Source organism: Macaca thibetana, chromosome 5, assembly GCF_024542745.1.
Source record: "Macaca thibetana thibetana isolate TM-01 chromosome 5, ASM2454274v1, whole genome shotgun sequence".
Taxonomy (NCBI): Eukaryota; Metazoa; Chordata; class Mammalia; order Primates; family Cercopithecidae; genus Macaca; species Macaca thibetana.
The window spans coordinates 75,774,965-75,788,493 of record NC_065582.1 but is presented as its reverse complement, the minus strand read 5'-3'; the positions used below and the strand labels follow the sequence as shown (position 1 = coordinate 75,788,493).

Genomic DNA, 13,529 nt, shown 5'->3' with positions numbered 1-13,529 from the left:
GGACCCTTTGAAGAAAGACTCCAATTTTTGCAACCTTAAGTCTACCCTCTCTCTTACTGCTTTAGCTAGTTCACATGAGTTGCCGTGTTCCTCCTTGTCTTGTCTCCATGCCCTTGGTCTGGAAATGGATTTTCCGTCTCTAAGCCATAAAATTCTTACCCATTCTTTAAGCCTGCTGTAGCTACATATTTCCTGCATCTCCTATCAGAGTCATTCTGTCTTTGCTGTTTTCAGATATTATTTGTGCCCCTCTCTTAGTTCTTTGCAGATTAAGTCACCCACATCTGATCTCTCTCGCTGATATGAGGTTCCTTGTGGTCAGGGGTACATGTATAATCTGCTAAATAATATCTTTAGTCAAATTGAATCCTACAATAACTGATACTCTACCCAGTCCTTCTCCTCTGGGATGTTAACCACTAGAGTAGTAAAGTTTCTACTTTTTCTTTTTTTAACTTTTTATTATTATTTACAGCTTGGCTACACACCTTTAATTGTGGCCTGTCACTATGGAAATGTGAAAATGGTGAACTTTCTTCTGAAGCAGGGAGCAAATGTTAACGCAAAAACCAAGGTAAAGTACTTGTGGTCATTTTCAATTACTATAAGCAAAAAGGTTCAGCCATCTGGATGCTTCACTAGTTTACCAAAGCTACAAGTGTATTTTTTCTTCCTTTTTAGTTCTTCTAAAGTGATTTTGAAGAGGTGATGTAGTTTTGTAATTATTTGAGAATTTTCATTCTGATAACCTTTGACAGCCATGCAGGTTAGCTTCAGAACTATTTCTATTATAAAGTTAAAGTAGCTGACATCAATTTAACAACTTACTGAGGGATACAATAGATGCCTGCTAGAACATCTTGATGTTCTGCCAGATTTCCTTTACATTGTTTGAGGACCTCGGCCCCCCTCCCCTGACCTCTTATCCTGTCATGAAGAAATACAGACAGGCAGCCTAGACTGCATGCCTTTCATTTTTAATGAACTCTGTCACATTCAGAACATCACGTGGACATGCTCAGTGAGGCAATAATGTATAAGGCCTGGGCTGGAAGTTCTCAAGGATAATGCAGAGCTGACTTGATCCCAATAGTTTCCCCAGTGGCATTCAAAAGGTCCTGTTCAGCAAAGCAAGCTTGGAACATAACACCTCACTTCAGTGCCCTCAATTTGGTTCAAGGTGAAGAGAAGTTCATACTATAACTGTGGCCATTATGCATAATATAACTTGCAGCTCCAAGTTCTTTGATCCAAAGAAATATTTATTTGCACATTTATTTAAGTTCATATATCAGAAATTTATTTTTCTTTTTGTTTTGAGACAGGGTCTTACTCTGTTGCCCAGGCTGGAATGCAATGGCACGATCAGAGCTCACTGCAGCCTAGAACCTGGGCTCAAGTGATTCTCTTGCCTCAGTACTGACTAGGACTACAGGTGCGTGACACTATGCCCAGCTAATTTTTAAAAGTTTTTATAGAGATGAAGTTTCACTATGTTGCCTAGGCTGGTCTCGAACTCCTGGGCTCAAGCGAAATTCTCCTACCTTGGCCAACCAAAGTGCTGGGATTACAAGTGTGAGCCACCAAGCCTGACCCAGAAATTTCTAATTGTAGCAATTTGAATGAGCTCAAGTAAATTAGTGTGAGAACATTCAGGACTTTTCAAAGCCATCAATTCAAGATTCTACAAATTAAAAATATACAGAAGTTTTATAAGTCAGTCTTTATATTAGAAGCAGAAACAAAATCATTTCTATACATAAGCATGTTTATAGCTAATTTAAAATTAACTGATTTTTAAACTATAAATAATACTATTAACATTTAAGATTTAAACCTACAACCTAACTCTAGCAAGAATAGCTGCTGCCTAGTTTCTGGCCAGTTCTTAAGTTCTCATGAAATTGTACTTTGAGACTTATTTAAAACCTCTAATATGAATTCTCAGGCATTAGCTCCTAAAGCCTTTTCTGCTGAGCCAGCTTGCATATAAGCACTCCAGGAAAGACATTTTTGTTGGAATCCAACTATTCTCTTGAAATGAACAAATGCAACAGTATAGCGAGATGTTGGCAGGGCTTGAAAATGCTTATCATATTTTTAAATGTTTCATTGTTTAAATGGTTATAATATTTAGAAGGCAAACACTATATTGTCTAGAGAATATCAATGGTCTCCCTGGAGTTTGACCTGCATTGAATGAAGATTTGATTGAAAGAAAAATCTCATTTTATCATTTCATTTTTTTTTTGTTTTGTTTTTTAAGTGAACTGAGTTGCTTGCACTGTTACATTTGGAACCACATATCTTCAGGGAAATAGATACAAACCTCAAAAGACAGTCTTTTAACAAACTCTTCAGATTTTTTTTCACATGAAAATGGCATCTTTGGGAAAGGAATTAGGTTTTCTTCCTCATATCTTATGTGTAGCTGTAGTTACTAAAAATTGATTCATTGCTTTAAAAATGTAAACATATATATTAACTTTACTCTGTAAACTCTCATGATGTGGTATGAAAGATTTGGCAGAATGAACTTGTTTTATAAGACTATTCATTGCTTAAAATTAGAATGAAACCCTGTTACAGCAGCTTGGGACAAACCAGACCTGGTTAATCATATATTTAATTTGTGAAGAGGGTTTAGAACAGCACATGAAAATAAAGACACTGAAGATTATAGAGCTCTTCGATGAGGAAAAAAAAGAAAAAACATACACACACACGAAAGTGTTTGCTAAAATTTTCAAAGCTAGAAAAGAAAACATATTCAAGAGCAACTTGTCTGATCCTTCATCAAACTTGAAATCTTGGCCATTTTCATTTTTCAAATGAGAAAACTGGGGCTTAGAGAGGATTAAGGGTCTGCAAATAATTGGTAGCACTGGGTCTACAGCTCCTGGCCAGATGGGCCTATGACAGTGGATTAAGAATCAACCAAATGTTTATGTAAACACTTGAATTGCTCCAGACTTCCCTGGCAAATATCCTCACTGGAGATTTCAGGTAAAGGTTAGATTAAATCAGGGCTGGGGAACATTTTTGTGGCCACAATGTCCACTGATCTATTGAGGGCAAGAATGTTGCTTTGGCATTATTAATTTACATATATTTATAGAGAATTTACATTTATTTATATATTATAGTGATATATTATTTTATTAATTTACATGCTAAGTTATTTAGCACATAGTGTGTGATTAGTAAAAGGTGTTGAATGAATTAACTTGGCTGATACTAAAGAGATGAACTAAATTCAGTGGATTTAATGGATGTAAACACAATGAAAAGGAAGAATTTTTACGAAAAGAAGTGTCACCTAGTGTATTCTCCTTAAACGTCCATGGATTATTTGATTTGACACCAGAGTCCCTGTAATAGCCAAAGGCTTTTTGGAGTCCCTGTAATTGATTTATATTTTCAGGTTTCCTGGGGTCATCCCATTGTAGGAATTTATAAGGATATGTAAGACTTCCAACATGACAAAGCTGAGGATGTGCCACACTTAGAGACACTGAGGTAGACCCTGATACATATGGGCATGTTCCTATGGGCAGACAGAGTGCAGTGAATTTATAGAAGAAATCATGTGGCACCCACATATATAGTAGACAGGACAAGCAAGTATGTATGTTGCTTACAGGGCAGCAGTGACATTGGATGAAAGGGATATGTACACTTAAAAGCTTAGAGTATGAAAGCGCCACTCAGAACTTAGAGCCCAGCACAATTGGGTCTGAAACATATAGATAACATTTTATGAGAAGTGAAGCAGGTGGATTTTAATAAATAATAGCCATTGTCTGGTAGCCATTGGCTGTCATGGTCTTCTGCACAGGATCTGAACCTCGCCCGATTGTGGGGAAATTACTTAACTTTCTTATTTTCAGTTTCATCATGTCTGAAATGGGGAGAAAAGCTGTTCTTGGAAAGGAATGTAAGATTTAGATTTACTTTCAATGATTTAGAATCCTTAAAGCTAAGCCAAAGGTTAATAATTGGGAGAGTCATGATGAACAAGCAGTGGTTTATATGACCCTCTGCAGCCTTCAGTTAAAAACAATTTTACTCTTGTTTCCCAGGGAAGAAATCACAGGGATAATGCTCTTTCTTATTTTAAATCTCTCCTCCCAGCTTAGATGTGAGCAGAAGTCGACTGCACCCATCCCCTTCACCTTCTTAAGGGAGCCCTCCTTTTTAATGCTAACTGGTTAAAACGTATTAATACTTATCATTTGGAGTCTGTTAAGCTTGTTTCATCTGCTGGTCTCTTCTCTTTGCTTAGCAGACCATAAGGTGTGAGGGAGTGTTTGCTGCTGAGAAATGGGCTGCTGATAATCTTGGGCTCCAAATAAAGCATCCGTGATGGTTTTGTTGTAAATAAGACTATTCACAATGAAGGCTAACCTAATTTTCCTCTCCCTCTGCAAATCGGGTGCTGGGCCCGCCGCCACTGTCCTCCACAGAATGGCTACACGCCTTTGCACCAGGCCGCGCAGCAGGGTCACACGCACATCATCAACGTCCTGCTCCAGCATGGGGCCAAGCCCAACGCCACCACCGCGGTAAGGCAGACGCCACTGCCCCTCACCACGCTTTCTTCTTTTTCCTCTCTTGACCTGGTGGCTTCGTGTCTGAGCTGAGTGAGGTCAGATTCCTCCTCTTTAAATAAGCCCCCTGGACTCTGGAAAGCCCCAGATTTTTGGGCAGACTTTCCAGAAGTCGGTGTGACTTCCCCAGAAGTGCTTGCCCTGGGAGGAAAAGCAGTCAGCCTGACTCTTTGGCTCTCTCTGGAGAGGGGGGCCCTCCGCTTGGGCTGCTGGAACGTGCTCTGCTTACAGCTGGTTCTCAGATGTGAGCACGAATTGACCCCCCTCGCCTTCTTAAGGGAGCACAGTAAGGGAGCTGCTGGCTTAAACAAAGCTCATTGGGTTGTGGAGCCATTGAAATGTAAACTAAGCGGTGCAATTAAACGAACTGGGATCCCGAGTGGCCTGGGTTGGATGCAGCCTGAATTGCTTGCTTGTGTTATTTTGCTGCACAGTGAGTTTCTGCACAGCTGTAGCTAAATATGTTACCGTGTTCCCTACGGTAACATCTTACCTGCAGCAGATGGCCTGGCCTCTGATGAGGGATGAGTGTACCTGGTACTTGCTAACAGGTTTTGGAGGCGTCGTGAGGCACTTATCTTAAGCGCAATACAATATTTGTAGAAGATACTTGACAACCTTAGGGTTAAAGCGTCAAGTGCTTCTTATTAAAAAGAGCAAGCAGATGCAAGCTTGTTGTGTTACCATGGTGACCTGGGCTATAGTCTGAAGAAGTTACAAAGACAGATTTAGACGTAATGGTAAAAACTAGTGATTTTCCTAAGCTGTGCCTTGTTTTGGAAGGAAATGCTGGCTCATGCAGAGCAGCGGGTGAGCTCATTGGCTCACATCGCAGTCCTCTCTCTTATTTCTCACTCTCTTTCTTTCACTCTCTCCTCAGAATGGCAACACTGCCTTGGCGATTGCTAAGCGTCTGGGCTACATCTCCGTGGTCGACACCCTGAAGGTTGTGACCGAGGAGGTCACCACCACCACCACAGTGAGTATAAGTGACTGATTAGCTTCAGCCCTGTTATCTTCGTTTTCAAACTAAATACACGTACAGTACTTTTTCACTCACAAGATGTTTGGGGCTTTTAGTTTTGAACTTCTTTTTGTTGAATGTATTGTAGCACATACATAGAAGTATGCAGAAGTAAATGAATTCACACAAGGAACACAGGGCTTCAGCTTCCTTTACTCAGCATCTATCCCTATAAAATGTGTGAATATAGTTTTATAATATTTAATTCCTTTTTCTGTGACTGGTTTCTTACTTTCTGGCTCCTCTGCCCTTTTCCTTTAGTTGTGTATGACACCTACCGCTGGCAAAGCGGTACCACACTCCACTGCAAACTTCTTATCTTAGCCAGGAGGTCAGGCCAGCCTCTGGAAAGACCCTGCTTCTCCCAACACTGTGCTCATGACTGGATCACATGAACTCCCAGTGAGAGCAGTTCATCCTTACTTTGCATCTTATTTCTGATTATTATTTTTTAATTCAAAAAGAGAATTCCTTGTGCTTACTAGCTAAATTGTGCCTGTGTAGTAAAAACATATATTTTAAAATTTTTTATTTTCTCTGTTTTGAATACACTGCTGACTTTTCATGACAAATCAGTGATTATTACTGGCCTCTGCTAGAGAAACTCTAGAAGAGTAAAGACCATGATAATACTGAGTCCTAATGCTCCTGTACCATTCAGTGGGAGCAAAGTTTAAAGGAGGCCTCTTGAGAGGGGGCTCCTACCTGAAAGTGGAAGTGCTGTTACATTTGCATTTATTCATTCACTCACTTTCTACTTTAAGTATGAATTAAAGAATGGCCCTTTAATTTATCTTCGTAAAGTAAAAAAGTAGAGGAACAGTAAGACATGAGAAGCTCTTCAAAGACAGTAAGACCACAAATGAATAAATAATTCTGAAGGAGGTTCTAGTAAATGCTCCAAACTAAAAATGCATATAGAGTTTGAAATGCTTGTTTTTTTTGACAGATGTGAGGAAAAAGAAAGGAATTTTGTTCTTCAGGCTGACAGTACATTCCTGTTGACATACATCGAAGTGATGGAATACAGTCGGTTTAATGTGCAGTTTTAAGCAGAGTGGCCTATGATTTATTAATGAGCTTCAAGACACAAACTGAATTTAGATGGGAGAGAATGGCACTGCTTGTTTTCTGAGGCAGAATCTTAAAACCTTTGGCCAGTGCACCACAATATTTTTAAAGATTTAAAGTATAGCTTTAATAAATTATATAAGAGAAAAACAGGTCTTGTCACTGCCTGGCACCATACTTGTAGGTCACTATATTTAATAGTTTTTTCTTACTTTATGATTTCTTATACCAGGAATATCTTCATATTAAGGGCCTACACATATATACCACTTCATCTGATATCTTTAAAACAATGTGTACATCACAATACATGAAGCCTCTAGTGGCAAAATTGGCCAAGCACACCTGTTCGGCCATTAGAAGTCATGTTTTATCTCAACTTTATTACTTTTTCCCTGCTCTGGGAATAATGTATAAACATTATACATAATGTATAAACATTTTACCAAGTTATCACTAGATGGCAAGCTTGTATCTCTTGTTATCTTGTACCTACTTTGCTTCCATTCATTTCATTAACTGATTTATTCCTTCATTATTTACTGGGCATAAAATATGTGGTAAATTCTGTGCTAAGTGCTAAAGAGTTATCAGTGGTGAAAACATTACTCCTTCCCACCAGCAACTTCAGTGTCATGAGAGTAGAGAATGAGAATCAGGCTTGGTAAGAAAATAAATTCATATTTTACACAACAGAACTATGGAACTTATATGTCTGGTTTCAAAGAGATCTTGGGTTTATAGATATTACTCAGGTGAATGACTTCACAGATCTCTATTTAAAAAGAAGAGCAAATAAACTTTCTCTGGTTTGTCTCTAAATACTGTAATTGCTGTCTCTGAGTAAGTTCTCAGTGTCCTTGTCAGAAATCAGACACAAGATCATCTCTCTACCACATCTAGCTCTGGAGAAGACAGGGGGATGGAAATTCCTTTTAGAACCCTCTGTGAGCTTTCTTTTCTGGTAACTATTATTCTCTACATTCTGTAGCTGAGCATTGCTCCATCAGAAGTCGCTATACTTAGAATTCAAGTTTCTAGATGAAAAGCCAATAAAAATAGAAAACATAACAGCATTTCTGCTTTCAGTTAGGACACTAAGAAATCATTGTCCACTTGAATTCAACAAGTAACTCTGTTATCTAAATGGATAGTTTTAGTGGTTACATGTTTTGATGCTGGTCTCTCTTCACTGTCTGCTGCTCTTTGAATTGGTTTCTCTTATAATTGTGATCTTAATTGTTTTGTGAAATGGAATTTTGGGGTAAGGATTGGAAGAATAGACTTATTCTCATCTATTCTGAGAGTCTTCTTACAATAAACTTCCTCTCTTTGGAAAGAGATTTTCAATCATTCTTTTCCCACATAATATTTTTTCCACACAATGTGTTATTAATGATATTAAAAAACAGTAAATTTAAGTTTTAAAATATGTAAGGCATTGAGAGCAGATCTAAGCTTCAAATTTAGGTTGTCGGGTTTTAAATCCCATGTTCTTAACCTCTCTGATATAACTGACTTTGGTTTTGCTGAAAATAGCTTAATAGGAATTTTGTGAAGAAACTGTTTTCACCTAATTTTCAACAGAAAGAAAACCACTTAAATAGTGCTCTTTATTGATTTTTGTGGAGTTTCACATTCAGTATCATTTTCTAAAATCTACAGTCACTAAAAATAATTTGAAACTAATGATAGTGCAATAGACAACTTAATAGTTAAGTTAAATTAAAAAATGTTAATGTTGTTATTGCTTAAATGCAACAGTTGCATTACACCTGCACAACTGACATATTAATTTAACATGTATTGGATTTGTGTGATGTGCCATATGAGCAACCATGTAGTCCTTTTGATCGAAGAAAGTTTCCTTTCCTATTCTTCCTTTTGAGTTCTTTACCCCAAAGTATGAATAAAGTCATCGTGTAGAGACCAGAGTAACACAGTAGTTTGTAAAGGAAAAACCACTTCTGTAGAAACTTCTGAGGCATTTTGGAATTGTGGTTTGTTTCCTTAACCTTTGCTTTTCTAACTTTACTTTGTGAGATGCAGCAGGGAATATGAGACAGTTTAGCATTCTCCTGGGATTACAATCACTATATGTTTGCCAGAATGGATATCAGAATGGTAGAGACACACTTCTGGCGACAGAAGCCAGCAAGGCCAGTTCACTAACGCAGCTTGGAAGAACTGTGACATATGACTCACCCTTCAACTAATTGATCAACCATCATCAATTATCTCTATTATTTGTATAATCTTAAAGTGATTGTGTTTTATGTTGCATATAATTGGTATGCAGACCATAAATTACTGAATAAGTTAGTAAAATAAAAATATTATATTATGTTATTACTTGATCATTAGGGAATATTTAAGTAAACTGCAGAAAATGTGAATATTCTAAGTCCTAAATCTTACCTGTTGCCACAGGTCAGTTCACATGAAAATCAGGGGAGGAGGGGATACAGAGGAGTTGTCTAATGGGTACAAAAATACAGTTAGATAGAAGGAGTAAGATCTAGTGTTAGGCAGCACAACAGGCTACCTAGAGTTAACTAAAATGTGTATTTCAACATAACTAGAGAAGTGGATTTGGAATTTCCCCAGCTCAAAGAAATGGCAAATGTTTGAGGTGATGGATATCCCAATTACCCTGATTTGATCATTATACTTATATTTATATCAAAATATCACTTGTACCCCTTAAGTATGTACAACTATGTATCCATAAAAATTTAAAAATTTTAAAAATAGGACCCATAAAAATGGCAATACAATAAATACTTGTAAAGTCGTTTGGCACCTTTTGAGGCAGAGCCAAAATTGTTCTGTAAATATAGGTCATCGGTTAGAAGTTAAATTGCCATTCTTGCACAAACAATATCAATACATATTATATTATGTATATCTACATGCTATAATGTGTATGTTTATATGATATTTATATGTCCTGTGTAGTTTCCTGTTCTTTCTCTTTTTGGAGACAGGATCTCACACTGTTGCCCAGGCTGGAGTGTAGTGGTGCTATCACAGTTCACTGCACCTCAGGTGATCCTCCCACCTCGGCTTCCAGAGTAACAGGGACTACTCGGGAGTAGTAGGTGGGCAGATGCCTTGGCCTCCCAAAATGGTGGATCATTTGAGACTAGCCTGGACAACATGGCAAAACCCTGTCTCTATAAAACAACACAAAAATTAGCCAGGAGTGGTGGCACTTTAAAAAGCATCTACCCTAGTTTTTTCTAGAAAAAAAACAGTATTTACATAATATTCAATTTAGTTATTAAAGTTATATTAATATGTATGATTGGTATAAATATGTTTAGAAACAAAAAACAAGTTTAGCTTGAACTTTACTGATGGAAGCCATGGATGTGAGCATTAAAAGGTGGCATCATAACCAAGATTACTCAGTATGCTGTAGTGGCTCAGTGATTATGTGATATAAATGCAATTGTTGACCAGGAGGATTGCCTGAGTGAGGGTTGGCTAAGTGAAGATCAGTTAAACACACAGTTTCTTTTGCATAGAACAAATCAGATATTGACTACTATTTGTAAAGCAGAATGTTAAAAACTCCTACTTTATTTTCTACATTTTTCATATCGTGATTAACAATATAAATTCATTATTAAATCTCTCTTCCGTCTATTATATACTATTTCTTTTGCCATATTATCTGATTTAATTATATCCCATTAATCTTGTACGTAGTATCCTACTCATTTTAACTTCTAAAGTAGTTTCTAATCTTGACCATAGTATATTGGATTCTGTGGCTGAAAGAGATGTCCATGATAATTTCATTATAGCTCTGTTCTCTATGTACTATTCAGAGGTAGTTGCATAAAACCATGTTTATGTTTAAATAATCAAGTTTTCAAAGGACATTTTGTTTAAAAGGAAAATATGTATTCATTTCTTGTTACATTATACATATGTAGGACTACTTATTTGCCATCCATTCAGCAAATATTTACTGATGGCCTTCTAAAGGTCAAATACCTTCTCATGTATAAATGGTATTATATTTATGACACTGTAATTAGAGGCCATTTTTAATATCTATACAGAAAAATATCAGTCACCAATGTGATCAAAGTGTATTACTTTTTCTGTTGCCACATATATTTGCTGATAATTCTGATAGCATTCAGTTACCAAACTGAAGTAGATTATTATTTCCACTCTTACAAATAAGTACAAAGAAAATATAGTCCCATTATCAGCACCTGAAAATGGAAACTGAGATGACCAGGCAGTGAAACTTAATGATTTAAAAAGTATCTCCAGCAATTGTTTTCGAACAGATAATTATCTCCTTATGAAATGTTTACTATGAAGGACAAATACTCTAAAACATTTCTGCAAAAATTTACTTTCTAATACAGTCTAATGTAGTAGACATCCTTTCACATTTTTAAGTATTCCCAAAAAGTTGAATAAAAGCCAGCCTTAGTAGCTCACATCTGTAATACGAGCACTTTGGGAGGCTGAGGTAGGCAGATCACCTGAGGTCAAGAGTTCGAGACCAGCCTGGCCAACATCGTGAAGCCCCATCTCTACTACAAATATAAAAATGAGCCAGGCGTGGTGGTGCACACCTGTAATCCCAGCTACTCGGGAGGCTGAGGCAGGAGAATCGCTTGAACCTGGGAGACGGAGGTTGCAGTGAGTTGAGATCGCGCCATTGCACTCCAGCCTGGGCAACAAGAGTGAAACGACATCTCAAAAAAAAGAAAAAAAAAATGTTGAATAAGGTATCATAGTAGGGTAGTCTCTATGTTATATTTTAAATGCAAATCATTTTCCTGCAATTTATACACTTTCCCTAATACAGGAAAATGAATCTCAAATTGAGCTACACAATAAACCCACCTAAGGAACCTTTAAAAAATACCCTGGTCCCTATGATAGTGGACCCGATCCCTATGGATTTTGATTTAATTGGTCCATGATGGGACCCAAGCAACAATATTTTTAAAATTTTTTCTAATAATTGTAATATGTAGCTATAGTTGAATACCACTGATCCAGAACATAGACTATAATTTATTGGTGTTAAATTTCTAAATTAAAATTTATAATAAAGTAATAATCAAATTGTATATTATAATAGTCTTTTTGAGTTTGTTCATTCAACAAATATTTATCAACCACCACTATTCTCCAGATTTTTGGATGGATACTTTTGTTTTTCCTGCAGCATTTAGTTTGCTTTCAGTGAATAAGACACTGAATAAAACTATTTAAACATCTCTAGAAATATGCAGGCAAGCTGAATTTACAACCCTTGTCTCCAATGGTGCCTTCATGTGAGTAGCAGGAGACTTTCTTTACTTTCTCTGTTTCTTCCTGTCTTTTAACTAAAATTCCACCCAAAGACAATCCATTTCATCATGATGTGGATTTTAAATTTATTTTTTGCATAATTTGATATTACCAAGTTTTTGATATACTTTGAGAAGCTCCTGCTATGTTTCAGGTGCTGTGGAAACAATCTTCCTCTTAAATGACTCACACTCTCGTGTGGAGGCAGATAAGCAGAGAGGGCACACACAGTGCGTAGTGTATGACACAGCACACACGATGCTCTAGGAGTACATAGCAGCAGATAAACACAGTTAAACAAAGACATTCACTGGGGAGGATCAGGGAATGTTTCTCCAAGAAAGTCACATCTAACGTGAGCCAAGAGAAGAGGGGAAAGGATATTTCTGGTAAATGAGAGAATATGTGGAAAAAGTCAGAGGCATGAGAGAACATGACCTGTCAAAATAAAGGCAGCTCAACACGATCGTAGCATGGAATGAGAGATGAGGCCTTGCTACCTCTCCCTCTTTACTGAATCACAGGGCTCTTCTGAGCCAGTTTAGTCAGTTTTCTGAAGAAAATGAAGAGCCACCAAAAAGCTCATGCAGTATCACATTATGATCACTTCCCCTTAACACACAGATATTATATATGTATATAGTCAGAGTTGCTCAGTGAAATTTGATTAACCAGTGAATTTCTTTGTAAATATATTTGAAGTTATCTACTGCTTTTGGAAAGAAAATAATTGATGATAGGTTCATTATAGCCATTCAAACAATTCTCTAATGTCTATGTCAAAGCTTAAACAACTAGACAACCTATTTTTTGTACTTTGATGGCTTTAGTTGAAGATGTTACTCTTATGTCAAGGGATTCATTTTCTTTTAAAGTTTCCATGACAGTGTCAATTGATGCCCTTAATGTATTTTCACTACAGAAACTGAAGGTTTGAATTTGAGACTCAATAGTCTTTAGGTGATGCTCAAAATCATGAGATTTGGATTTTTATGTTTTTTTGGGGTACATACGTCTTTTATTTATCTATTTTAGTTGGCAAATAAAAATTGTACATATTTATGGTATACAACGTGATGTTTTGATACATACATACACACACACACACACATTGTGGAATGGCTAAATCAAGCTTATTAACATACCGATTACCTCCACATACATATCCTTTTTTTTTGTGATGAGAGCACTTAAAATCTACTCTCAGCAATTTTCAAGTATACAGTACATTGTTATTAACTGTAGTCTCCATGTTTTACAATAAATCTCTTGAATTTATTTCTCCTAACTAAAATTTTGTATCTTTTAACCGACATCTCCCAAATGCTCCTCCCCCTTCCTTCTCCAACACCTGGTCACCACCAGGTGTCTATTCTCTGCTTCTATGAGTTTTTTAGATTCCACATATAAGTGAGATTATGCAGTATTTGTCTCTATGTCTAACTTACTTCTGTTATTTTGAAAAATCACTGATACATTTAATGTCTAAAATA

At 36.8% G+C, this 13,529-nt stretch overlaps 1 protein-coding gene across 41 annotated transcripts in view; it reads left to right on the top strand.

Annotated features, from left to right (window-relative positions):
- The window catches only part of ANK2 (ankyrin 2), a 695,484-nt gene that overhangs the window by 599,679 nt on the left and 82,276 nt on the right, over positions 1–13,529 (top strand). For 38 of the 41 annotated variants that reach the window (XM_050792405.1, XM_050792409.1, XM_050792407.1 and 35 more), the window contains 3 exons: positions 476–574; positions 4,467–4,565; positions 5,491–5,589. In XM_050792405.1, coding sequence (XP_050648362.1) covers positions 476–574; positions 4,467–4,565; positions 5,491–5,589 — 297 coding nt within the window. Of the gene's footprint in view, positions 1–475; positions 575–4,466; positions 4,566–5,030; positions 5,351–5,490; positions 5,590–13,529 lie in introns of those variants that run through there. The other 3 variants (XM_050792412.1, XM_050792410.1, XM_050792411.1) reach the window with 1 other exon arrangement.